Source organism: Schistocerca piceifrons, chromosome X (genome assembly GCF_021461385.2).
Source record: "Schistocerca piceifrons isolate TAMUIC-IGC-003096 chromosome X, iqSchPice1.1, whole genome shotgun sequence".
Lineage (NCBI taxonomy): Eukaryota > Metazoa > Arthropoda > Insecta > Orthoptera > Acrididae > Schistocerca > Schistocerca piceifrons.
Genome location: NC_060149.1, coordinates 117,397,494 through 117,424,797, shown reverse-complemented (window position 1 = coordinate 117,424,797; position 27,304 = coordinate 117,397,494). Strand labels below are relative to the sequence as shown.

The 27,304-nt window shown below is 39.2% G+C and overlaps 1 protein-coding gene across 2 annotated transcripts in view; it reads left to right on the top strand.

The window, feature by feature from the left end:
• LOC124721338 (TAR DNA-binding protein 43-like) overlaps nt 1-27,304 on the top strand; it is a 71,682-nt gene that overhangs the window by 6,897 nt on the left and 37,481 nt on the right. Inside the window, exon 2 of one of the 2 annotated variants that reach the window (XM_047246257.1) lies at nt 1,685-1,812. In XM_047246257.1, coding sequence (XP_047102213.1) covers nt 1,685-1,812 — 128 coding nt within the window. Of the gene's footprint in view, nt 1-1,642; nt 1,813-27,304 lie in introns of both variants that reach the window. The other variant, XM_047246256.1, reaches the window with a different exon arrangement.

The following is a 27,304-nucleotide window of genomic DNA, read 5'->3' as shown; positions in this document are numbered from 1 at the left end:
GTATTTCATGCAATAAGAATCGAACTTTACACTTCCCGTATACATGAGTGACGATAAAAAATTAAAAACGCCAAGTTACAGGTGATGAATCAAGTAGTGAAATCAGCAGAAGCACATTGCTTATTATGTTTACATTTTTTGGTGGCTCACAGTCAATATCATTTTTATCACTACTGGACTCGAGATGGGAAGCGAAGTATTCATTATAAATTGCCTGAATATCATCAGGAATGTCAGCACCATTTGTAAAAAGTTACAAATTTGGAAAATAAACTTTCCCATCTATCAGCTGCACTGCTTAGACATAGGTGGTAAACTGGAGATTCCTTACTGGATTGTGGCAGCCCATCAGCCAACAGATAACCTTCGTATCCATCCAGATATTTAACATACAGAATAAATCCACTGGTAGTATGCTAAGTATGTGTTATTTAACATTATATTCCAGCAGTAGGACACTCCAAAATCATTTTGCATTAAACTACTTACGTAAGTATAACATTGCGATCTTATGGTGGTGTTTTGTTTTCACATTACCTCCTGTAGCTTTCTTTTTGAAAACTTTATCGGACCCAGGGAGTGCTGTGATTGCTTCCACCATGTGATTCAAGGTTACCTCGAACAGAGAGAGCTGAAATCTAAATATCAATGTTTGTCACTCATGCTTGAGTTTTTTTGCTTTTTCTGTAAAATCATGCTGAATGATTCATGGTATGCTTTCCAGGAGATAGTCACTTATAGCGATGTAGATATTTCATTGTTATCACATACTGTTACACAGTAATTGAGTACTTCAAACAGTTCATTGAAAGAGGTATTGCTGTGTTATACATGTGTAGGCTGACAAACTGTTTATAGTAGTTTTTATTTGGAAAACAGCTAAAGCTTGAGTGGTCAGTTTCATATCCCTCACAAATAATCACTTCTTGTCAAAGTATTGAGAATATACGTACACAGTAGTATCTATACCATTCTTCACTTCAAAGTGTGCTAAAATTTGGCTTGACCTTTCATATGTTAGTTTTCATTGGGAATTTAACTAACAGGGAAACTAGTAGCATCACTTTTCAACAAGTGAGAGGCATAAATGATGACCTGGATGTAATTTGTCGTTGTCTAATTTATTTTATTTGGGCTATTAATTTTTGTGGCCCATGAAATGAATTATAATAGATGAAGCCTTTCAACTGAATAGCATTGCACAAATTAATTATTTTATTCTCTCATCTTCCATGTCACAACAATTCACCTCAGGCTGTATGTTAGGAGAGGCTAAATAGGTGATGTCCTTTTCCAAAACCTTGAAGCACACATGTAGCTGAAGCACTTTTAATCCAAGAGACAAATTACAACAAACCACTTTGTTGGGGGATGCTGTATTGAAACAAGTTGTACAGCAACTTTGTTACATCAAAATCAAATGGGCCCACTTACTAGTCACAGTTTTGTAATTTAATGATTCTTAACATTTGGAATTATTGCATAGAATCAAAAACATCCTGTTACTCAGGTGTTGCGTTACTCAGGTGTTGCTCTTTGGTCCAGTGATAAACCTGGTTTCTCACGGTAGCTTTTTGGGAACTTTCAATTATTTGGCAATTTTCCAAATTTCCTTTGTCAAAGAAATTTTGTGGAATTGCAGAAAACAAGAGAAAATCTGATGATCATTTGGAAAATTCTACAGCAAAAACAAAAAGAATGGAGACAAAATTAAAGTGTTCGGATCTCATAGTGCTCGGATTGCCTTGGAAGACGACCGAACAGCAGTTGCGAGAATATTTTGAATCCTTTGGCGAAGTACTTATGGCACAGGTGAGTTATAGCTTTTGATTTATTTTTCAAGTCTAGGTGAATGATGATAAAGCTTCATTTGTCAGATTGGCAATACTGATAACAGCCATTAGATGTTCTCATTTAAAGCAGCTATGAAGTGTGGTAAAAAGTATATTCACTGTAACTATTTTAAAGATGTATAGAGTTGAAGAATGGTAAGTAATTACCTCTGAAGTAATCAGGCAGAAGCCACACATTGTATGTCCTACTGTTGCCTCTGTTGGAGTGAATGTGAAGTTCACTTTTTAACAACATCTGTGTTGTTATCCTTCCAACATTAACATGTACTTCACCTTTAAAATTGGAGAAGACCTTGGGTCATAGCCTGACAATCATTTCCGTACAGTTATATCCCCTGCTCACTCTGGACAAATGCTATAGTATGTGTTTCGCGTTAGTTCGAATGAAATAGTGCAGAAGTTTCTGTTAATTATCACTTCATATAATGGCGGAAAGCAAATAAACCTGCTTCAGCTCAGGTCTTCAGCATTATGTGATACTTCAGAACATGTTGCTCCAGGCACTTGTACGTTTTTTAGCACACATTGGCATTTAGATATTATTTCTTTCACTGAACTCTTAGAAGGCATCTTTTTATCTCCATAGTATCAGCGGTGATGCAAGGAGCCAGGTGTTCATAGTCATGTTACAGTATGTGTTTTGCGACAGGATTGTATGAATACTCTTGTCAATACACTGATCGGTCAGAACATTACGACCACCTACCTAATATTTGGTATGTCCGTCTTTGGTATGATAACAGTGATGACACATTATGGCATGGAAGCATTGAGGCCTTGGTAGGTCACTGGAGGGAGTGGGTACTACATCTGCAGGCACATGCGCGCGCGCCCACACACACACACACACACACACACACACACACACACACACACACACACACACACACACACAAGTTCCAGTAAATTCCTAGGAGGAGGACGATGAGCTCTGATGCAAAGTTCAGCCACATCCCAGATGTGCCCGATCGGGTTCAGATCTGGAAAGATGGAGGGCCAGCACATCAATTGTAAATTGCCCCTGTGTTCCTCAAACTCCATCACACTCCTGGTGTTGTGGTATGTCACATTGTCTTGTTGAAAAATGCCACTGCCGTCAGGAGACATGATCGTCATGAAGGGGTGTATGTGGTCTGCAACCAGTGTACGATACTCCTTGGCTGTGATGGTGCCTTGCATGAGCTCCACTACATCCTTGGATGCCCACATGAATGTTCCACAGAGCATAAAGAGCCACTGCCAGCTTGTCTACATCCCGCAGTACAGGTGTCGAGGAGCTGTTCCCCTGGAAGACGATGGATTAGTGGTCTCCCATTGGCATGATGAAGAACATATTGGGATTCATCGTACCATGCAGTGCTCTGGTATTGCACTGACATCCAGTGCCTATGGTCACGTACCCACTTCATTTGCAGTTCCTGATGTCATGGTGTTAACATTGGCACATGCACGGGTCGTAAGCTGCGGAGGCCCATCGTTAGGAGTGTTTGCTGCACTGTGTGTTGAGACACACTTGTACTCTGCCGAGCATTAAACTCTGATGTTAGTTCCACCACAGTTTATTGCCTGTCCTGTTTTATCAGTCCGCCCAGCCTACAGTGTCTGACATCTCTAATGAGGGGTGGCTCCCCAACCACACAACTCCTGGATGTGGTTTCACTTTGGTTTCACCACGTGTTGAAGACACTCACCAGAGCACTCCTTGAACACCCGACAAGTCATACAGTTTCCGAAATGATAATGCAGGTCTCTGGGCCAACACAATCCGCCCACAGTCAAACTCATATAGATAGTACACCTTCCTCATTCTACACATGGACAGCATGTTCACTGATACTACCTACTCTGTCCATGTATGTGACTTCCAGTCATTCTCTGCCAGGTGATGCTGCTGTCGTCTACATGGGTTCATATTGATAGTAGGTTGATGGCCATAATGTTGTGACTGATCAGTGTATGTCATTTAATTTTTACAGAAACCTATTAGATAGTTTTGTTGATAAAAGAAACAGGTGTTAGATATATCGTCGGTTGTGTGACACTTTGGAACATGTTTCTCTATGTACTTAGGTGCTTTTTTTAGTGCATATTGGCATTTAGGTATTAGTCTTTTCACTGGGCTCTTTAAGAGGCATCTTGTATCTAGATGGCATCAGTGGCGTTGTGAGGAGCCCAGTGTCTAGTCGTGTTACAGTGTGTGTTTTGCAACAGGATTCTATGAATACTCTGTCAGTATGAGGTATTAAGTTTTTTACGGAAACCCTTTTGATAGTTTTGTTGATAAGAGAAACAGATATTAGATATGTCGTCGGTGAAGAAACATTGCTCCATTAAGTAGCAAAACACATATTTTACAGTAGATACAAGTAACTGTCTAGAATACCTGACACATTTCATAGAGACGCTAAATTTGCATTGTAGCACTACAATGAAATTTCAGATCATATTAAAAAGTTTCGCATCAAATCAAAAAGTGAACCAAAGAAAGTACTCTTTAGTAAGCTTAACAAAGACAGTTATGTGGAAGAACTGTGTATGTGTTTGTGGTAGGGTATGTTACCCAGTATTTTTTGCAAGTCTCCTATGTGACTTGCCACTTTTATGTTGTTTATTGGGGCTGAAAAAGCTAATAACACTATCATTTTGGAAATATTTTTTTTTTTTTTTTTTTTAATTGATAGGCTTCACGGAAACAACTTCAAATACACATGCTCTTCACATAATTCTGATAGTATAACTTCTTTTCTTCAAGGAAAGAGCTGCCAAATGTTATTCAAGCAGCAATAATGAACTACACTGCAGTGTTATTCCTGAATCAATAACTTCCAAGATGATGACCATTCGTAAGGGATGTCGTAATAGCAGTGGCAGTCCTTAGGAACAATGGAATTCTGGTTGTAAATGATCCCATTTGAAATTCTTGATTTTCAGTCTTGCTTTGTGTAGTTTTGGGAAGCGGACTTTTCTAAGAATTTTTCTCAGACTCCTTGATATTTCTTGCCACACTTTATTGAAAATGCCCTTGTAGCAAATAATACCATTTAGAGGTACTGTATCGCCATCAGGTCTATAACTGTAGGTTCGTTTTTTACAGCTTCCCATGCCTAACTGAGTCACACAGCCACAAAATTTTCTCTGCATAAATTGTGAAAAAGAAGTGACATAGGTAATGAACTTCATAAGGCCATGGCTTTTTTCACACCTCTTTATATATCAAGGCGTATTAGCTAGGAAGTGTAACTTCATATCCTTTAAGCTTGCGCACTATGGAACTGTGAACTGGACCATGTTCCATCTGAGTACGACATTTCTCCAAAAATTTTTGCATAATCAGTGCTCCTGTATCAGTTGCTAGTCTTAAAAGAGCATTTGATAATGTTACGTTTCTGTTCTGATATGTGGAGCTGCCAGTATACAAAATGAATTGGATGGGGTCCTCCTTATAGTTTCGGAGTGCCCATGATTCATGAGGCAAAACTTGATGCAACCAATTCACCTTGTGTTTCATCGAACCAGTAACATACTGCTTCAAGGCTTTCTAAGTTATGACCAGCCAAATTTGTTTTATGATGAATTGCAGTTGCCTGTAGAAATAAAGCTACTTTCACGGCGTGTAAGTCCATGGTGTACACTGAGCAGTGCTTCTGCTGGGCATCTTTTTGAAAGCCTTACCTGCTCTCTCCATTCTGCGTGCTACTTCCACATGTCTTCAGTCAAGTTTCTGAGCCTGTCGCAAGTCACACTGGTCTTTCTGGAGGAAAATAAGGTAAGGGTGCCCTCTTCAAAAATCAAGTTAAAGGTGGCCCAACTTAATGGTGGCACCTTCTCTGTATTACATTTTTCCTTTTAGAATCCATACAAATGTCATTTGCATTGTAGAACAGGCTTGATGTACAGCTTCGAGGAGGGTTTCCTGCAGTAGTGCAATGGAAATTTCACAAAACATTCCAGCAATTCTTTTATGGAGGTTCTTTCATCTTTTTTCTTAATTTGTTTTATGATGATTCTGAATCAGGGCCCATGTGTGGAATTATTGAGTCAGTATCGAAAAGTTCATTCCTTAATCCCAAGAGTATTGAGAAAAATCTTTTTGCATACTTTGTTTTCCATCATTCCTCAAATAATAAATCATTGTGCTTTTCTCCTGGATTTGCCAGTAAACTTCCCTGGACATTTGGTTGGAATTATGTCCACAAGACTGATTACATACATCTTCCTCTGATCCCATGACATTGTTTCCCAGAAAGTGTTAAATATTGCCTTCCTACCACCAGTAGAAAATTGATAACACTTCATTTGAACAGATAATTGACACGTCTTTGAAGTGCACGTTGGACATAATTTTTGTGCCTCTCTTTGAAGTATTTTGAGTAATTTTGCCACTTTAAATTTTTTGTTAGATCCAATTTACGTTGGCCATACATTCTCAGTATTTTATTGGTGCTTTTCTTCCAATCTTCGAAACAGTCTTTCGATTTCCTTTTTGTGTCAGTACATAGGTCACCATAAAATTCTTGATCTCTACTTTTAACATCCTTGCTTCTGTCATCTTAGAGTAATTTATCTGAACTTTCTGGTGAACAATTAGCACCATCCTGCAGCAGTGAGTGTGAAGAAGTACTGTCATCTCCACTGATAGCTGTGATTACTGTATCATTTTTAGCATTCTTGCTTACGACCAGCAAAGTTTCTAAATAAAAAAAAATGTAAATCAACTTAATAAGATCAAAGTTGAAGCTCAAATTCACGTTAATTTTTTGAACATGGCTGTGCTCAGCAACATTGTCAGATTCGTGATTTATGACGACGATGATGATGATGATGATGATGATGATGATGATGATAACAATAATAATAATAATAATAATAATAATAGTAGTAATAATAATAATCACAATAATCACAAGAAAAATTACACGCATCATTAGATGGCCCAAGAAAAGTGACTGAGAACCCCACTTATGAAATTATTTCTCCTATGCATGTAACTTCAATGTTACAACTGTTCTCACCTGTTATTTATTCTGCAGTTGCAAGAGAAGCTACAGTTAACAGAGTATTTTAAAAATCTTTGCAGAAATGACTAAAGCACAGAATGAGTGAAGTGTGGCATTCTGATTTACATTACAGTAAAGCAGCTGTGATGTTATTAATGTCCTTAGTTTTAGTGGATTGCTGTTGATGTGGAGTAAATAATAAAACAATTTTGTTACTGCGGTCAATCACGCACAGGAATCTCTTCTTTACTACACTAATTTCAGCTGAGAAACATTTTGTTCCTCAGTAAAAAGATCATATTGTAAAATGCTGTCCATCTTCGTGTACTGAAGCTACAACCAAGGAACCAGTTTTGAACACTGGGTGGTACATTGTAAGCAATAACACCGTACTGTGGCTACTTGGGTTTTTGCATTAACCACATTCAAAATACACTAGTTATGTGGTATTTCATTCTTTTGCAGTTACACTTTATTTCCATTTTTTTTCCTATGTCACAAATGTGGTTATTGTTTTAGTGCACTTTCTTTATAAATTTCAGAAATTTTGCTGTGGTGGTGGTGGTGGTGGTGGTGGTGGTGTTGGCAAAGTACAGACTAACAGACATTACAGTACCTCACTTGTTAGCTAATGCGGGTCGTCAGTGATTAAGTACACTCTCAGGATTTAATTTAGTCATAAATGATTAAAAGTTTGAAAAATAAATATTGTGAAATGAGAGTAGGCAGGGCTAAGCTACATGATCTTTCTTATTGCTTGTGACCATTTAACAACTGTCTCTGCTAACATTTACACCTGTTTCATTTGTTGAAAGATGTGACTGCTGCTTGTAAGTTATTGTCAGTCATATCAATACAATTGTAGAACACCAGGTTCACATTCGGGAGGACGACGGTTCAATCCCGTCTCCGGCTATCCTAATTTAGGTTTTCCGTGATTTCCCTAAATCGCTTCAGGCAAATGCCGGGATGGTTCCTTTGAAAGGGCACGGCCGATTTCCTTCCCCATCCTTCCCTCACCCGAGCTTGCGCTCCGTCTCTAATGACCTCGTTGTCGACGGGACGTTAAACACTAATCTCCTCCTCCTCCAACACCAGGTTCTCCAGAGCATGTTAAATGTTTGTTAAAACCATCAAAGTTACCTACTTTTAAATACATCCATGTTATTGTGGATGGCGATCAACATTGATACCAAAACACTGGAGGATTACAGGGTTTTGTCTGTTCTACTTAGGCATTACCTTACTATCTTCATTAGGTATCAGTGATTTTTTTGGGAGGTGGGGGGGGGTTACAGTTCATCCATCCCAGTTGCCACATTTAATTTTAAGATTCTCATTGAGTCTTCACTTTGTTTCTGATATGTCTCTGCCTAAGTGAGATATGGTACTGACATTCTGGTTATTGCTTGTGTAAAAAAAAAAAATAAAATAAAATAAAAAATAAAATAAAAATATTTGCCTAGACTGAATCAGTTTGAAACTTGCTCAGCAGGATGTACGCCATGTTCAATTCCCTGCTTCAGTCTTTAGTTACGTGCACTAATCTATGAATAGTTAGCAAAAGTGCTGCATATCATACAGTAAGTTTAAACTTCTCCATTTGTCTTGCCACCTAATAAATGTATTTTGGTAATTGTATTGTATGTTTTGTGCTTTGTTGGTCAAAGGCTTCTTTGTGCATATCATCTTTGTGTTAAATTAACTTCACTAGTGTTTTCAAATTGACTGTGCTCCATCAACTCTCGATTCTATTTAAAAATCGATTGTACCCTCCTAGTTAGCTACATTATGAAGCAACCCCAACACCGCCAAACTATATTCCACATATTTTCTGAACACTCAGATAACGAGTTCAACATTTTGTCTTTTTGAAGGTAAAGAACAGTGAGTTACGGAGATCCCATACACATATTGCATCAATATTGGGTTCTCTATAGCATATATTTCCCAAATTGCAAAAAAATATGCATAATCTGCAGTACCAGGCTAATCTAAATGACAAAGCATCTGCCTATGTTTCTTCAGCTTTATCCAGTTGTTTCGAATGCTCTTATTAAGTACATTCACTGTCGTGCAGAAAGAACAATTGTTGATTCCTGTCTAGGAAATTTGTCATGTCTGTGTAAAATGTGTGATAGATTTCCTGTTGATAGCACTAATATGTGTAACATGTGAAAGAATCTTAAATCCAGCTGCATCTACAGACACCACTAATGTTCTTAACACATTAAACAAGTTTTCTGAATTTATTTTCCTAACAGGCAATACATCTAAATCATTTTTGAAATAAAAGCCAGGACAATCTATCCATATGTATGTAAGTGTGTGTGTTTCTGTTAGTGAGTTGCCTTTTAGACACCCTTGGCCATACTTGGCCATTTGTCACTGTATCAGCTGTATCCATAAGCCTTAAACAATATTTCCTCCTTTGTAATCTGCACAAGGCTTAATGTGAATCCCAACTAACACTGTCACAAATAGTTTGTATTTTTGCAAACTTGAGACTTACTTCACATTTTAAAAAAGTGGGGATTGCTTGGGTTCACATTTTTTATTTAACTAAACTTCCTTAAATAATGTAGATGAGGTACAATGATAGTGTCAGAAGATTTGAAAAACTTGTTAGCATGCGGAGATATTGTAAACAGTGTCGAACAAGCAATAACAAACTGTGAATACGTATGATGAGACTTGGACTGAGCATATTACTTGGTGCTTTACAATCTCTAACTTGGGTTGTCTCAAGAATAGTGTGCAAAAATGCTGTGTTCAAGTCACTGTGCATCCCACTAATTATACATGTACACTTTTTCAATCGATCCTCATATTGAACAAAAAATTAAAGTTCCTGCAAACTGTTACATACTCAATATCATGTGGAGATTTTTTCAAAGTCAAAATACACTAACACTATACAGTCTCTTTTTCACAATTGTACTCCTGTGTTCATTTGCTGAATTTTTTGCAGTGTTGTCATAATGAAATTTTCTCATTGTGGTGAAATGTCTCTATGATTTGTATGCTGCGCTCAAAGCATCTGCTTGCAGTATCTCTCCCCTTTGATGATGTTCTTATTCATCATCATCTTGTCTTGGGCATAAATAACTGCTGCAGTTTTATATTAAATAGAACACTGCTACTGAAAAGTAGGAGGTACCTTCTGCCATGCGTTTCACAGTGGTTTATCAGTTTTCAGACACAATTACACAAATTAAAAAGCAAATGATAATATCAAACTGTTCAGTTTCCAGAAAATAATCATCTAAATCTGTTGCTGCAGAGGATAACCTCACAGAACTAGAAAAGATTTATTTTGTAAGCAGTAGAAAACCTAGTTTACACATCCACATATTTGAGTTGTGTTGTGAAACAGGCTATGGAGTCCTAAAGTCACAACACATTTTTGATAAACAAACTGGCTAGTTAATGGTTTACGGCAAAGTATGCTTGGTGGTAAACATTCCCTGGAAGAGAAATTTAATAACTTAAAATTTAATCTATGATTATTATCAAATGCAAAATTCATATTCACAAATCATAGAGAGTTTTTGGTACTGTATAATATGGCTTCAATCATCAACATTAGTCCATTTACCCATTGCAGAGTGTCGTGACCTCATTTCTTAAGTTACTGATTCTTTGACTTGATGTCTCCATTCTCCATCCACTGCTCTTCTTAATGTAATGTGAAGAGATAACTGGTAATCTTCCTCACTTAAACCAACTGTCACTGCTCTTCCTTATGGTCGTCTGCCTTCAGTTTCATCTTACATGTTGATCTTTTCTAAATTATCTCATTCTTGTTTCAAAATGTGCCCAAGGAACTGGAAGTATCTGTGACTGACACAGGAAGATAAATTTCTTGTGATGTTAAATTCCTCTATAGTGGAAATGTGGTTCTTCTTTGTGTCCATGATATGTATAACATCTTATGCCAGCACCACATCTCAAAGGCGTCAATTCAACTCTTGTTACTATCTTTCACAGTCCAGGTCTTGCAGCCATATCAGAGCGTACAGAACACCATTGATTCTTTGAGCAAATCTTTGTTGTCTTGGATATTACTCATTTCTGCCAGATTTTAATGTGTGTAACCATTGTGGCTCTGCCAAGGATGATACATTATTTTATTTCGTTATCACACTTTCATGTGTCACTGATCAGAGATCTTAGATATACGCACTCATTTGTCTTCATACTGTGAAACACCTCTTCTACTGTATAAGTTCTCATAGCTCTTGAAATATGCATTTTAGAGGCCATGTTTCGTAGTCTTTTCTTCATTAGAATGATAGTTCCTGTCATGTTCCTGAATACTAACCATTCCTCTTGGAACACCCTATATTTATTCTTAGTGACCATGATTTACACTATGAATACTGTAAGAAGGTGTTTGAGTTACCCTTTTGAAAATTCCATTTGTCTTTACACAGCTGATTTTCAAAATATACTTATAAAAGCTATACTGTTGTTAGTTTCTGGTTTCATGTGCACATGTACTTTGCAACTCATCGTCTACTGAGTAGCGCAGTGTTCGTTATAAACAGTATCAATTTACTTACTTCTGTTATGTTCACAGATGCTGTGCAAAGTATGTGCCTTTCAGTATGCCTCTGTGTAAGACAGTGATGCTAGAATTTTACCATCATGGCAGTTATGTGAAATGAGTGTGGGAGACAATAACAGCTTTCTTGATTCATCTTAAAATGTCTGCTCTTAGAATAGATTAAACCTTTTTGAGGTTTGCAACATGTTTCCTGTAGCCTCCGCCACACTAATTAAACAAACTCATTATGAATCGTGCAGCTCTTCTCTGAAATTTCTGTTGCTCCACTATTCCAACTTGGGAAGGATCCCAGACTAATGAATAATTCACAGGATTTTGTTAGATGAGTGCTTTGTAAGTGGCTTTCTCTTCTGTGAATGAATGATTGAAGCTTCCTTGCAAGGAAGCTGCCTGGCATATGCCTTGCTTGCATCAAGGGTTATGTGATGCTTCCTTTTTAAATCAGTCTGGATGTGGTCTCTCTTGATGTTTGACAGTAGTGAGTAGTTAGAATGTTTAGCAGTTGTATAATGAAACATGTGTATACTTTGGCCTATTTATGCACCTTACATTATATTTGTTTTATGTTAAGGGTCAACAACCACCCATTACATAAAATGTTGAACACCTGCAGATCTTCTTGCAATCCAAAACAGTTTTCTGTTGATTTGGCCATGTTGTATACCGCTGTGTTGTCTGCAAACAGGTTCAGAGGGCTAAAATTTATTTGCCCTGTGTTCTATATCTGTTCTCAATAGCAGCAGTACTGTCATACCTCTGTAACACAACTGATATTACTTTTAGAATAATATGCAGAATTATGTTTTGGATCTGCTCATTACAGCTTCAGCTCACTGAGTTTAACATGTGGCATGATAGCTTGAAAGATATAAAGATTTGGAGGGGGGGGGGGGGGGGGGGGTTACAGATCTCACGAATGAAAAGAGAGAGCTGGGTGTAGTACATATGACACTTGTGGTATTTGTGTTGATTCTGACACAGGAATTGTTTGACACGTTGTAGCCAAGTATAAACTCGTGTACCATAGATTGACATAAGTGATGTAGGTGTTTAGTTCTGTGCATTTATCCTCTGACCCTTCAAAACAATGACCTTTGTCTCTTTCCAGTTGCATGGAAGCTCCATTGCTCCAGAAATCTATTGGAAGTTGCTGCTGCAAGAGGGCTCAGTTCCTTCACATAAGTGATATGAAATCTAGTGGGTACAATGGTTTTCCCTCAAATGAGTGATTTTTTTACAGTTTTGCAATAACGTTCCTCTATATCTGTTACATTTGCAACCATGCAGGGCTTGAAAGTAGGAACTGCAGTGCATTTTTCTTCTAAAACTGCAACACCGAAGTCCGAATTTACTATTTTGGCTTTCACTTATTATTTTGTTTTGATACCACTCAGATTTCCATATAAAAAGCATGGCATTTTAAATGGCTTAAGGTTGCTGCTGATTTGTGTTTAACTGCTGGAAATCAGTTTAAACTATTTGGCTGTATTTGGTTAGATGATGGATTGATAAAGAGCCATACATTCACATACTATGATTGTTAAAGTTCTGGCAATTCTCATTTGAAACAACCATTAGGGCATTAGTTAAGGAATGGGGAACTTGCATTGACTGACTGTTTTGTCGGTTCTTGCTCGAATATTTTATACAGGAATGAAATGCGCACAACAATGGTGTCATATTCTACAATATTTATTATTTGTTTAACAAACCGGTGTTTGGCTGGTATGCCATCATCAGGTACAAGATAAGTATGTGGTGCTGTGAATTTAGTTACATCAAGGATTTTAAACTAGTGGATCTACAGAATATCTCCATTTTTAGAGATGAAAAAGTTAATATTAGAATTAGGAATAAAACAAGAGGTGTTATTTCAGTGTAAATGCAATGTAAGATTATTTAACTAAGATAAAATATGTGATACATTAAATAATAAACTATAGGCAAACTACAACAGTTCTTCATAGAAGAATATAATTGAATAACAAACTTTGGTGAGATATTCAAAGATGTGTCACCAAAGTTTATTGTACAGTTATTTTATTCTGTGAACAACTGTTGTAATTTGTCTATAGTTCATTAGTTAATGTGTCACATATTTTATCTTGGTTAAATAATCTTACATTGCATTTACACTGAAATAATATCTCTTGTTTTATTCCTAATTCTAACATTAACATATTTAATCTCTGAAAATGGAGATACTCTGTAGATGCACTTGTTTAAAATCTTTGATCCAATAAAATTTGACTGCACCACGTAGTTATCTTATGTACCAGATGATAGCATATAACAGCTGGAAACTGGTTCGTTAAACAAATAATTAATATTGTAGTTTTTGTGTGTGTGTGTGTGTGTGTGTGTGTGTGTGTGTGTGTGTGTGTGAGAGAGAGAGAGAGAGAGAGAGAGAGAGAGAGAGAGAGAGAGATTGATTGATTGATTGATTCAAGCAAATGTTAATGAACACACCTGATCCTTATTTGCCATCTTTCCAAACCGTTTGCTTCTCCTGTTTTCACATTAGCTTTTCAAAAGGAAACCTTTCTCTACAGTGAACTTACACTGTTGTTGACTCTGGTGTTGTATGCTGATGTTAGCAGTTCATTTGTGTTGGTCATAACCAATCAAGTGATATTATATGGTAGCCATTGAGACTCATTGAATCAGTTACTTCTTTCATCAGAGTATATGAACTGATTACATTTGTTTTCAATATGGAGAGCACCAGAATAACTTTTAATTATCTGGCTATTACCAATTTTAGCCCTTTGCTGCTTCAGAGGTGCTTGGTACAGGCCGTGCTGAGTGCTGTGTCATTAGAGTCTAAGTCCTTCTTTCTGTGACCGCTTCCTGTCTGCTGTCTTACCTGTGCTGGCCTCCTGGTACTATGCTGAATGTTTCCTAGGTAGCTTGTGAGCCAAGTGCTGTAGAAACTGTATGTCCATTCCCTCCAGTCATGGTAACATGACATTCTTTCGTAGAACAGAAGAACCCAAAGTTAACACGTGTAGAGTATGGAGGTACCTGTTGCTCAGTACGATTAACACGTCCTCAGCACCTGGGGATCGGCGCGGCATGATGAGTTAACTCGTCCACAGTAATCAAAGGATTAAGGCTGGTTACTGATTTTTGTATTTCTTTGTTGATTCAAAATAATTAGACGTGCTGACAGACTGACTTGTAGCATAGCCCAAGGCCTATGTTGGGTTGGAATGTGACAGTTTCATTGTGAGTTGATAAGCCAAAGAATATGAGTGGAAGAAAACTATATGCACTGACAGACTTACCTGTAGTCTACCTTGAGGGCGAGGTTGGGTTGGGAAAGTTGTAATTTGCTTGTGAGTTAGCAATGCCAATGAATCTCAGCATGAGAATGCAGTTGCAGTAGTAGATTGATGTGCAGTGTAGCCCAAGATATACATTCATTACTGCAATAACCTACTTATATGTCTAAGATTTTGCTGAAAATTCTGATGTGGTTGTTAAATCCTAACCTAGTAGAAAGGAATATGAGCTAATTTTATTTATGAACCATAGAAAATGGTGAACAAGAATCTCAATTGCTACCTACATCTCGCTCATGATTCGCTGTGTTGAATTCCCTCGATTCATCATGTGAACCATTACCAACAGTAGCACACAACAGAAAAACTGTCCACACTGTATGTTTGTTTGTTTTTACTGAATCCTGTATTTAAAAAACCAATAGTTTTTCAGTTTTTACATGTCATTGTTCTCTGTCACAGACTTTGTATTAACTGAATGTGACATTGTTATCTGTGTGTAATATTGACACTTAGAAGAAGATGTAATTAGAGGAATGATGAACACTAACTTCACTTAACGAAGGTTTATTCAGTACTTGCACATACAGTAGCGTGGAGCGAACTGCTTCCGGCCAGAACACATACAGTATAAATACAGTTACAGAACATTCCATTACACTGATTCTTGACATTTGTGGATACTTCTAGAATGTACTCGAACCGAATATAGAAATTAAAATGGTACAGTCCAGGTGAGTATTGAACTCACAACCCTCCATTCAACAATTTATCATCATAACCACGGTACTACTCAGCTTCTTCCATGACATTGCTCCCTCCTTAAGAGAACAGCATCTCGGTGTTATGTCCTCCTAATCTGGGAATGAGTCATCGGTTCTGCATACTCTGACTCCCGATGAGTGATGCGCGCCCTGGAGGTGATCTTCTTAGAATGGGTCGAAATCTTCAACTTCATAAGTAACATCAGACAATTGTCTTGCAACGTTATAAGTTCCAAAATAGCGCCTGAGGCACTTCTCAGAGAGACCAACCTTCCCAACGGGAGTGAAGATCCAGATGAGGTCACCAGTCTGGCAGACAACAGGGCGGTGGCTTGCGTCATACCTCCGGTGATCGTTTTCTTGAGCCTGCAGTGTGCGGAGTCGAGCTAACTGCCGAGCTTCGCCAGCTCCGGTTAACACCTGGCCGATGTAGTCGTCGTCCACATCATCAGGATGTAGCGGCAACACAGTGTCCATTGTCGTAGTCACCTCACGCCCATGCACCAGGAAAAATGGCTTAAATCCTGTGGTGTCTTGTTTGGCGGTGTTGTAGGCAAATGTCAAGAAAGGTAGCACCTCATCCCAGTTGCTCTGCCCAACATTGACAAACATTGATAGCATGTCGCCCAAGGTCTTATTAAGGCATTCAGTAAGCCTGTTCGTCATTTGATGAGTAATGTTGCACTGACGGTTTATCTCTGTCACAAGATTCGATGGAAAAACTTTCCCTTGATCCGTAATTAACAATCTTGGAGCACCTTGTTTTAATACAATGTCTTCCACGATGAAATTGGCTATATCGGATGCTTTGGCCGTTTTCACAACTTTTGTAATGGCATAGCATGTCAGATAATCAGTGCAAACAATAATCCATCTATTGCAACTAGCAGAAATTGGAAATCATCCAAGGAGGTCAATCCCAACACGCTGGAAAGGTGTTTTGGCTTGTAGAATTGGTATGAGTCGGTCAGGTGGTTTCTGAGGAACTGCCTTTCTCCTCTGGCACTCTCTACAGTGCGACACACAGGTCTACAGTGTGACACGTAGTGATGGACACTCCTAAATAAACCTGGGCAGAAAAATCTCTTTCAGAGTCTATCGTAGGTCTTAATAAATTGTAAATGTCCGGCTTCAGGTGTGTCATGGAATTTCTATAGAACATCTAAGCACATCTGTTTAGGAATCACTGGTAGCCACCTCTTTCCAAGTGGATCAAAATTTTTTTGCAAAGTAATCCATTAACTACCTTAAATTGTCCTTTCACATCCTCTGACTGATTTAAGGCAAGCATAATTTGAAATATATTGGCATACTTCTCCTGCTCAGCAGAGAGATCCTGGAGTGCAGCAAGACAGTCACTATCTTCATCAAAGTCTTGATGGTCTTGCAGAGGGTTTCTTGAGAGACAGTCGGCAACTTAGTGTTTGCTTCCACTTTTGCACACTATGATAATGTCATACTCTTGAAGACGTAGTGCCCACCTGGCGAGTCGTCCTGTTAGATCCTTAAGACCTGTCAACCAACAAAGTTATTAATTGTCTGTTACAGCTGTGAATGGCCTTCCATAGAGATACTTTCAAAATTCGCACATGACCCAGATCACAGCAAGACATCTCTTTTTGTAGTTGAGTAGTTTCTCTCGGCTTTTGTAAGTGTCCTAGAAGCATAGGCTATAACCTTCTACATCTATGTCCATACTCCGCAATCCACCATACGGTGCGTGGCGGAGGGTACCTCGTACCACAAATAGCATTTTGTCTCCCTGTTCCACTCCCAAACAGAACAAGGGAAAAATGACTGCCTATATGCCTCTGTACAAGCACTAATCTCTCTTATCTCATCTTTGTGGTCTTCCACGGAATGTAAGTTTACGGCAGTAAAATTGTGCTGCAGTCAGCCTCAAATGCTGGTTCTCGACATTTCCTCAGTAGCGATTCGTGAAAAGAACACCTCCTTTACTCTAGAGTCTCCCACCCGAGTTCCTGAAGCATTTCCGTAACACTCGCGTGATTATCAAACCTACCAGTAACAAATCTAGCAGCCCGCCTCTGAATTGCGTCTTTGTCCTTCCTCATTCCGACCTGAAAGGGATCGCAAACGCTTGAGCAGTACTAAAGAATAGGTCGTATTAGTGTTTTATAAGTGGTCTCCTTTACACATGAACCAAATCTTCCCAAAACTTTACCAATGAACCGAAGATGATTATCCGCCTTCCCCACAACTGCCATTACATGCTTGTCCCACTTCATATCGCTCTGCAATATTACGCCCAAATATTTAATCAACGTGACTGTGTCAAGCGCTACACTACTAATGGAGTATTCAAACATTACGGGATTCTTTTTCGTATTCATCTGCATTAATTTACATTTATCTATATTTAGAGTTAGCTGCCATTCTTTACACCAATCACAAATCCTCTCCAAGTGATCTTGTATCCTCCTGCAGTCACTCAACGACGACACCTCCCTGGACGCCACAGCATCATCAGCAAACAGCCGCATATTGCTATCCACCCTATCCAAAAGATCATTTATGTAGATAGAAAACAACAGTGTACCTACCACACTTCCCTGGGGCACTCCAGATGATACCCTAACCTTCGATGAACACTCACCATCGAGGACAACGTACTGGGTTCTATTACTTAAGAAGTCTTCGAGCCACTCACATACTTGGGAACCAATCCCATATGCTCGTACCTTAGTTAGGAGTCTGCAGGGTGGCACCGAGTCAAATGCTTTCCGGAAGTCAAGGAATATGGCATCCGTCTGATACCCTTCATCCATGGTTCGCAAGATATCATGTGGAAAAAGGGCGAGTTGCGTTTTGCAGGAGCGATGCTTTCTAAAGCCGTGCTGATGCATGTACAGCAACTTCTCTGTCTCAAGGAAATTCATTATATTCAAACTGAGAATATGTTCGAGAATCCTGCAACAAACCGATGTTAAGGATATTGGTCTGTAATTTTGAGGATCTGTCCTTCTACCCTTCTTATATACAGGCGTCACCTGCGCTTTTTTCCAGTCGCTCGGAACTTTACGTTGGGCAAGAGATTCGCGATAAATGCAAGCTAAGTAAGGAGCCAATGCAGTAGAGTACTCTCTGTAAAACCGAATTGGAATCCCATCAGGACCTGGCGATTTATTTATTTTCAACCCATTCAGCTGCTTCACAACCATGGGAACCAGGATGGCTCCTTCCTATGCCAACCTTTTTTCATGGGTCTCTTGGAGGGGGCTTTCCTGCCATCTGTAAGCCTTTAGCCCCTGCTTTGGTTTAGATACACTGTGACATCTTTGCCATATGAACTCATGGTGAGGCTGACCTGCTAGAATTCTTAGAATCTGTAAATACCTTCTCCCAATTAAATTTTCCAAATTCCCTGCCACTTTCCTTGATGTTGACTTCATCTTCACCAAAGGTCAGCTACACACTTCCATTCATATTAAACCTAATAACAAACAGCAGTACTTACATTTTGATGGTTACCACCCTTTCCGTGTCAAACATTTCCTCCCATACACCCTTGGAATTCGAGGCAAACATATTTGTTCAGATGCAGACTCTTTATAGCAATACACCACTATTCTCAGTCTCCACTGGACATAATTGCCTCACCAGCCTAGGTCAAAAGCAGGATTCCCAGGCCTTCAAATACAATCCTGGTACTGCTGGTCCCGCCAAAAATACTACTTATGAGTACACCTCTTGTCACTCGCTATTATCTGGATCTTGAATATGTTAATCAGCTTCTTTGACTAGGCTATTGACTTCCTAAAATCATGTCCTGAAATGAGGTCCATTCTTTGCGGCATTTTGCCCAACACACCTAGAATAGCTTTTCGTTGTTCTCCCAGTCTCCACAGTATCCTAGTCAGACGCTGTGCTCCTTCTGCACCGATTTCCCTACCCTATGTCTTCTACCCCTGTTACCATCCCCATTGTATGACTTGCAGTGTGCACCCTTCTACCTATACCAGCCGTGTAACTATAAAAACATATTCTATAAAAAGGAGAGCCACCTGTGAGATGAGATGACACATCGCATACCAGCTGTTAAGTAAACACTGTTCGACCTTTTACACTGGGATGATTAACACCAAGTTATCATTTAGGATGAATGGTATAGGCAGAGGGTGTATACAGACAACACACAGTATCCTGTTGCAGAGCTTGCTCTGCAACATGACAGTCGTGACTATAGTGCCTGTTTCACCACATGTGCCATCTGGACTCTTCCCCCAGACATTAGTTTCTCAGAACTCCGCAGGTGGGAACTAGCATTATGACATGTCCTTGGTTCTTGTCACCCAGCTGGCCTCAATTTACATTAATATCTTCCATCTCAACATTTCTTCTCAGTAACTATTGCTTTCTTCACTCCCTTTTAGTTTTCTATGCCTTTTTATTTTCTGATCTGTCCATTCCCCTCTCCTCCCCTCACCTCTACCACATACAATGTAGTTAACTTCCTGTTCTTATCAACTTGTGCATGGTGTTTAGTCAGTAATCCTTGTCATGCATATTACCCTGTTTTCCACCTGTAAGCTCTCTGATTTTCAATTCTTGTCCGGTGCAGTCTCCAACAGTCAGTCTTTCCTTCTCATCCCATCTGGTAAGCATCCCCTGACCCGTGGTTCTGGACGACTTTCTCATTTCCTTCACCCTTCTTCCTTCCCCCTTCAACCTGAAGAAGAAACCACTGGCTCTGAAAGCACGTAAATTTCAATACATTTCTATATGTGTGTTCTCGTGCCACTGCTTATTACATAATTTAGATTATCACCTGGATTTTAGTGCCTGCTAATGAATAATGTTAAAGGGATTTCATTGGCATTTAGACTGTTTTCCCTGACCATGTCTTGAGACTTAGCATTCTTAAGGAATTTGTACACTGTATCACTAAACTGTATGCAGTATTGAAGGTACTAAATCAACTGAGGCATCACTGAAGTAGCTTCCCTGAGTTCTTTAATATCGTATAGGCATTAAAGCAGAAAACCTGGTAGACAGAATGACCCAAAATGTACAGAACACACTTACCATGTAATGAAAGTTTGAGACATATGAACACTGATCACCCAGAATGTTATGACCAACAACCTAATATCAGTATAAACTGATCCAGGCAATAGCAGCATCACCTGGCGAGGAATAGCTGCTAGTCAGACGTGGGCACGGTGTATGTAGTATCAGTGATTGTTCTGTCTGTGTGTAGAATGGGGAAGGCGCATGATCTGAGTTTGACGGAGGGCAGATTGTGATGGCCCAGAGGCTCAGCACAAGCATTTCGGAAACTGCCCAACTTGTCAGTTCTTCACGAGAAGTGGTGAGTGTCTTCAACATATGGCAAAACCAATGTGAAAACACGTCCAGACATTGTGTGGTTAGGTAGCTACCCCTCATTACAGATATCAGATGTCATAGGCTGGGCAAGCTGGTTGAAACAGGACAGGCGGGGAACTGTGGCAGAACTAACGTCAGACTTTAATGCTAGGCAGAGTACAAGTGTGTCTGAACAGAAAGTGAACTGAACACTCCTAATGATGGGCCTCTGCAGCCAATGACGCGTGCATGTGCCAATGTTAACATCACATCGGCAACTATGACTGAAATGGTCACGTGACCATAGGCACCGGATGTTGGCGCAGTGGCAGTGCATCACATGATCTAACAAATCCCAATAGCTTCCTCGTCGTGCTGATGGGAGGGTGCCAATTCATTGTCTTCCAGGGGAACAGCTCTTAGACAACTGGACTGCGAGATGGCAGCTCCATTATGCTCTGAGGAACATTCACATGAGCATCCATAGGTCCAGTGGAGCTCGTGCAAGGCATCATGATGACCAAGGAGTACTGTACACTGGTTGCAGACCATATACACCTGTTCATGACAACGATCATGTTTCCCGATGGCAGTAGCATGTTTCAACACGATAATGCGCCATGTCACAAGGCCAGGAGTCTAATGGAATGGTTTGAGGTACACTGTGGCAAGTTCCAATTGATGTGCTGGCTTGCCAGGTCTGAACAACAAGATCTGAGCCCGATTGAAGACATCTGGGATGTGATAGAATGTGGCATCAGAGCTCATTGCCTTCCTCCGCAGAATTTATGAGAATTAGGTGGTGTGTGTGTGTGTGTGTGTGTGTGTGTGTGTGTGTGTGTGCGCGCGCGCGCACACACACAGATACGGTGCCAACTCCCTTCAGCGATCTATCAAGGCCTCATTGCTTCCATGCCATGGTGTGTCACCACTGTTATCCATGCCAAAGGTGGACATACTGGCTATTAATTAGGTAGGTGGTCAATGTACTGTTGTGCAGCTAACTACAGCATATAGGAGTCTGGAAAAAATGGTAACAATGTAGTAACCTGCTGCAGGCAGTATTGAGTCAGAGAGCCTTGCAGTATTGGAAAAGGGGCTGGTTGTGAGGAACCATAAGCTGTGGTCAGTGAGATCATCTATATGGCTATCATACGCCTTATATTGTTGGTGGAACGAAGTTACTCTAACTTCTCACATGAGCAGTTTTTTCCTTTTATGTGTGTCTTCACACTCTGTTGGGACAATTGACTAGTATGTGGTGCCTGTGATGCAAATTTCAGTGTGTGCTGTATTGTAATGGAAAATTTTGTACTTGGACAAGAGTGCAGAAGTAAACTTTATTGCTGATCTGCAATAACATTTAATGCAGACATAGTGCCTGTATTATCTAAAGATGCGAAAATGTTAAAGCTACTAAAATGTGTTGCATTGACCAGTCTCTAACCTATGCTTGGAAGAGTTAGTGTTGTTGGTTGGATTTTTTTTTAAAGGAGTGGTTAGTACATCCTATTTCAGTCAGGAACAATCCTACAGCCATGTTGTAGGTCCTTATATACTGAATTTTGTATTTGCATAATAAGTTTCAGCTAAAAAAGATTATTGATTTTAATGTGTGTGTGTGTGGGGGGGGGGGGGGGGCAATAGAGCATTTTAAGTTTTCTTCCTTTTTGAGCAACTCATCTTGTGACATTAAAGGATATGCTAAATACCTTTGCGTCACGTCCAAAAGAGATCTGTAATTGTCATGATCGGCAGCAGTAGCACCAGCAACAACGGCTGCTACATTGCTGAATTTTTTTTGAAACATGAGCTACAGATTTCTGCTGCTATCTTAATATCACAATGTGGCTGACATATGAATTTTTTTATATGCCTATCCTAGTATATCTTTTTGTATATGTCAATTTGGGCAGACGCTGAAGCTTTAGAAACTTGTCTCAGTAATTAGTATGTAAACATTTAACTATAGTTAATTATTTAGAGGCCTTTCCTTTTTGAGAGCCTTAAGTACAATTACTAGGTAATTTTAATTAATGTTCCAGTTCCAAAACACTGTAAAAAAAAGAACTGCTAATCAGAATGATGTCAAATTTGAGGAGTGGGGGAACATTATGAAAAAAAGTTTAACAAAAATTTTACCACTACAGGGCACTGCAAGCAGCAGAAATAAAAGAAGCAGGGTGCACTGTTGCTCTTCATTTTGCATCAAACCCTTCGAATGACTGTCTCAATGCAGGTTTGTGTGCTGTTGCTAAAGCTCTGCAGAAGCTCCAGACACTCCATAGTGTGAGGAAAGTCATTGGTTCGATGTCTGCCCAGGGTCTGGAGAAAATGATTATGAGATTCGAAAAGGCAGGGTTTTTTGATGTGCAATGTGGCAGAGCATGGAAAACATTGATCCAACATTGGTAGATGATGTGGCCACTGTAGTACAGAAGGGGTATGCAAGTATGCAGTACACAGGGCATTGCCTGAACTTTGGACGTGCTTCTGAACACAGTGCATAATATTCTACGTAAAATCCTGCATTGCTATCCATACAGAATTACCTGTCTCCTGGAGTTAATTCATGCTGACTTGCCAGTAAGACAAAGGTTTTCTCTAGAATTTCTTGCACAGGTGGAAGCGCACAGTGGATGGCCATGGAACATTCTGTGGACAGATGAAGACCATTCCCATCTCAAGAACATGTCAATACACAGAATTGCAGAATATGGGCAATGGAAAATTGACTTGGACATCATATGCTACCACTTCATTGTGTGGTGTGGGTTGGTGGCATCATTTGTCATAGTGCCATATTTTTTTCAAGGAGATGTCCTGTTACCTGTATTGTCACTGGTAAATGCTTTGAGAGTCATTTGCACAGGTCATCATTCCAACCCTTCAACAGCATGGATGTGTGGGTAGGATCATTTTTATGTAAGATGGCACTCCTCTGCACATTGCACAACTAGTAAAGCAGCTGCCGCAGAAACCTTTTGGAGATTTCAAAATTATCAGCCATCATTTTCCTACAGCCTGTACTTCCAGATCACCTGGTGTTAATCCGTGTGAGTTCTGGCTACGGGGTTATCTGAAAAATGCTGTGTTCCGTACTCCAATTACAAACATAGCTGAATTGAAGACATGCATTCTGAACCTGACCCCTGAGACACTCCAATCTGTTGTGGAAGATGCTGTTTCTGGATTTCAACTTGTGACAAAAAACAGTGGACAGCATATTGAACAAGTCTTCTGCCAGTCCCACAACAATTAAAAATCAGTTTCACTGTTGCTTTTTATGCTTTTTTTCTTCAGGACAATTAAAAATGGTTGCCACTGTTGCTTTTTATGCAGTTTTTTGGCCTCAGGACAATTAAAAGCCAATTTTTCCCATCCGATGTGGTACGACCTTGCCGTGGTGGATGGGCTTACCTAACTAACAGTGCCACAACTGTTGAATACCAAACGTGTGAGGTCATGCACATTGCAGCGGTTAATTAAATGTGCAGTGCACACCGTAGCCATCATATTGTGATTCATCTGTCATTTATAGCCAAACACATTGATGTGATGCTTACAGCACCATCTAGCAGCAAAATATTCATTAATCTTTTTTTTACATGATGTTTCCCCTTCTTTGATAATATTTTTTCCAAATTTAATGCCGTTCTGAGCAGCAATTTTTTTTTTTTTTCTCTTTTACAGCATTTTGAAACTGGAACTTTACTTATGGTCACCCTGTGTATGAATAGGTAGTAGTAAATTACTGAGCACAATGTTGCTTTACATTTATGTACTATTGCAGGAAAAGAGAGAACATTATAGGTGAATTCCCAAACAAAGAATCAAGTACTGTGAAGTAAGTAAATTTTACTTTAAATTTTAAATTCACTGTTTTGCTCTCAAGTGCCAGAGTGTTGTAGAATGAGTTTAAAAACTCTTCTGTATCTTTGGTACTGTACTGCTGGTGCAGGCAGGTGACTAGGCAGTACGGGATGAGGAAGGGAGAAATGTGTGGTACTGCATAGACACTAAGTTGGAAATGAGTTAGAGCCAAAAATTGCTATGTTAATAATTTGTGTATTTATACTGAGTGAAATTTAGTACAGTGATTACTTTTTGAGTAGTTTTTCCTGTACACTTTGTTTTAACTTATAGCCTGGCATCTCATGAATGATAGTACTTACCTAGTGTACACAAGAAGCATGTCAACTCTGAGACAGAGGACTTTCCGTACAGAGTTGAGGAATGAATGGAAAATACTGTTGCGTAGCATAACTACTTAGTTCCAGTTAGCAAGTTTTTGAGAATATTGATTTGTAGGTCTGTTGTAGGAGATAGATTTTATTAGACTGTATTAGGGAAATTATTTATGATTTACAAACAGTTAGGAAGTGTTTTAGAAATACCCAGGTATGTACTAATCTGTTTTGATATTTGAAGGACGATTGGTCTAAAATTATGTAGTTTTGTAGTCTGTAGTACAATACATTTTGCAGACATGTACTTCTATGACATGTGGTGCAAGTGTGTGTGTGTGGGGGGGGGGGGGGGGGGGCGCACGCGCCTGCACCCTGCACACGTACATAACTCCCCAGCAGTTTGATCAGGAGTCCAGGAGTCGGAACTGGATGCTTATTGTTTAAGTTTATTATTGGAGTTATAGTGACTATGGCATACAAAGACTATAGCAGAAATATGAAGTGTGTCATTCCGTATAAGTGTGAACTAAGACTCCTTCGAACTATAATTTTGGAACTTCTGTGAAAGACTCTTGGCCCAAGATTTTGTCAGACTCATTTACACTTACGTCATACTTGAGTGAGAGCAGTAAGCACTGATTACTTTTTTCCCCTTGAATTTCAGCACTTTATCATATTCTTCACCCAAAACACCTGAATTTCTTTTTCTTCTACTTGTTTTATTCTAACCTTTAGCTTTGTTCCTCAAAACATGTTTTTCTCGAAAATTATTTCTCAAGTTGCAGTTTCATTGTCAGTTCTGACAGTTTGTCTATATACCTCCATGGTAGCAGTAAATCATTGTTAAAAATTACGTATTTCAACAGTTTCTCACACATCTGGCTCTACTGAACTTGTACCATTTGATGCAGACCGAAGGTTATATTTTTTTCTTGTTGCTGTACTCTGAGTTCAGAATTGGATGTTTCTAGCCTTCTTTTACCTCCTGCTGCATCCACCAATATATTAGGTAGACGATCTGAAGGTGACCGTGATTTACCTGGTCTTTTCACACTCATGATTTTGAGTGTACACAACTCTCGCACACTCACAGGTGACTTCAGAACCATGAGCATGCTGTCACACCCCTATTACATCTCCACATCTTCCCTTCTGCATGTCCGAAAAGCTGTAGCCACGTCGCCTCCTTATGAGTGAGATGTTGAACTCATAAAAGTGGCAAGTCATTAGTACTATGTTCTAGAAATTATTATTATTATTATTATTATTATTATTATTATTATTATTAACCACTACTCTCAGTTCACTGAGTAATCTTTATGCATTATGCAATATTTAATACAGACACTTGGACTGTTTTTTTAAAAAAAATGTATTTCTGTCCTCTCTTTTGTCTCTTTGGCCAAATCATTATACAATTTTAATCCCTGATAGAGAATGCATTATAGAGATTTTTGGTAAATGTCAGTACAAGCTGACACCTATCCCACAATCATAGATAGGCCTTTTTGTCACATATGCACAGTTGTTTTTCATAATGTGCACAAAGCTTGGTAGATGAATTCTCCTGATGCCGATACCTATTTTTCCCCCTTTATGTTGCCTTGGACTACTATTTTTAGTTGTTATCCTTACAGCCATTTTCTGCAGTTTGAAAATTTTTTCATGTTTTGTGCATTTGATCCTATTTCATAATTCGAGAATTAAGTGTACATAGGAACAGTAAGTCACCATAAGACACTGGCTGTTACACACTGATGGTAGGCCCCTAAGGGCATAACATGCTGATGACCTCTGTGAAAAGCTCTCAGGTTTCTAGCCAGATGGCAATGTTAAAACACAGCAACCTTTCAACGAGTGCCATACTTGTCATCTTCTGGCAAATTGTAAAGATATGTGGATGCTGTAATATTTATACTAGTGGAGTACCCCTCTCCACTTGGCAACAGGTGGCCATGTACTTTCCAGCTGGTGGGCCGGGAGGGGGATGAGGCTGCAGTGGTGGGGGTAGTGGATGCTCCATCCACATCTCTGTGTGGGCATTCTGACTGTGTCTTGTGAGTTGGACACTGCTGATCGCACTCTCATTGTATTGTTGTATTGCTGATAATGCCACATTCCCTGCTGCCGTCAGTTGCTATCCTTCATCTTTGTTGACAATATTGCTATGTCCCTGTATTTCATTGGATGCCTTTATTATGCTGTCCAAGGAGCTGATTGCTTGGCAGAGCACTTTGGTGTTGTGAAATTCAAAGGTTCTTTGAAGCTATGCTCTGCTATCACAAATTTTTTTTTTTGGTCTCAGTTGTATGTATCTG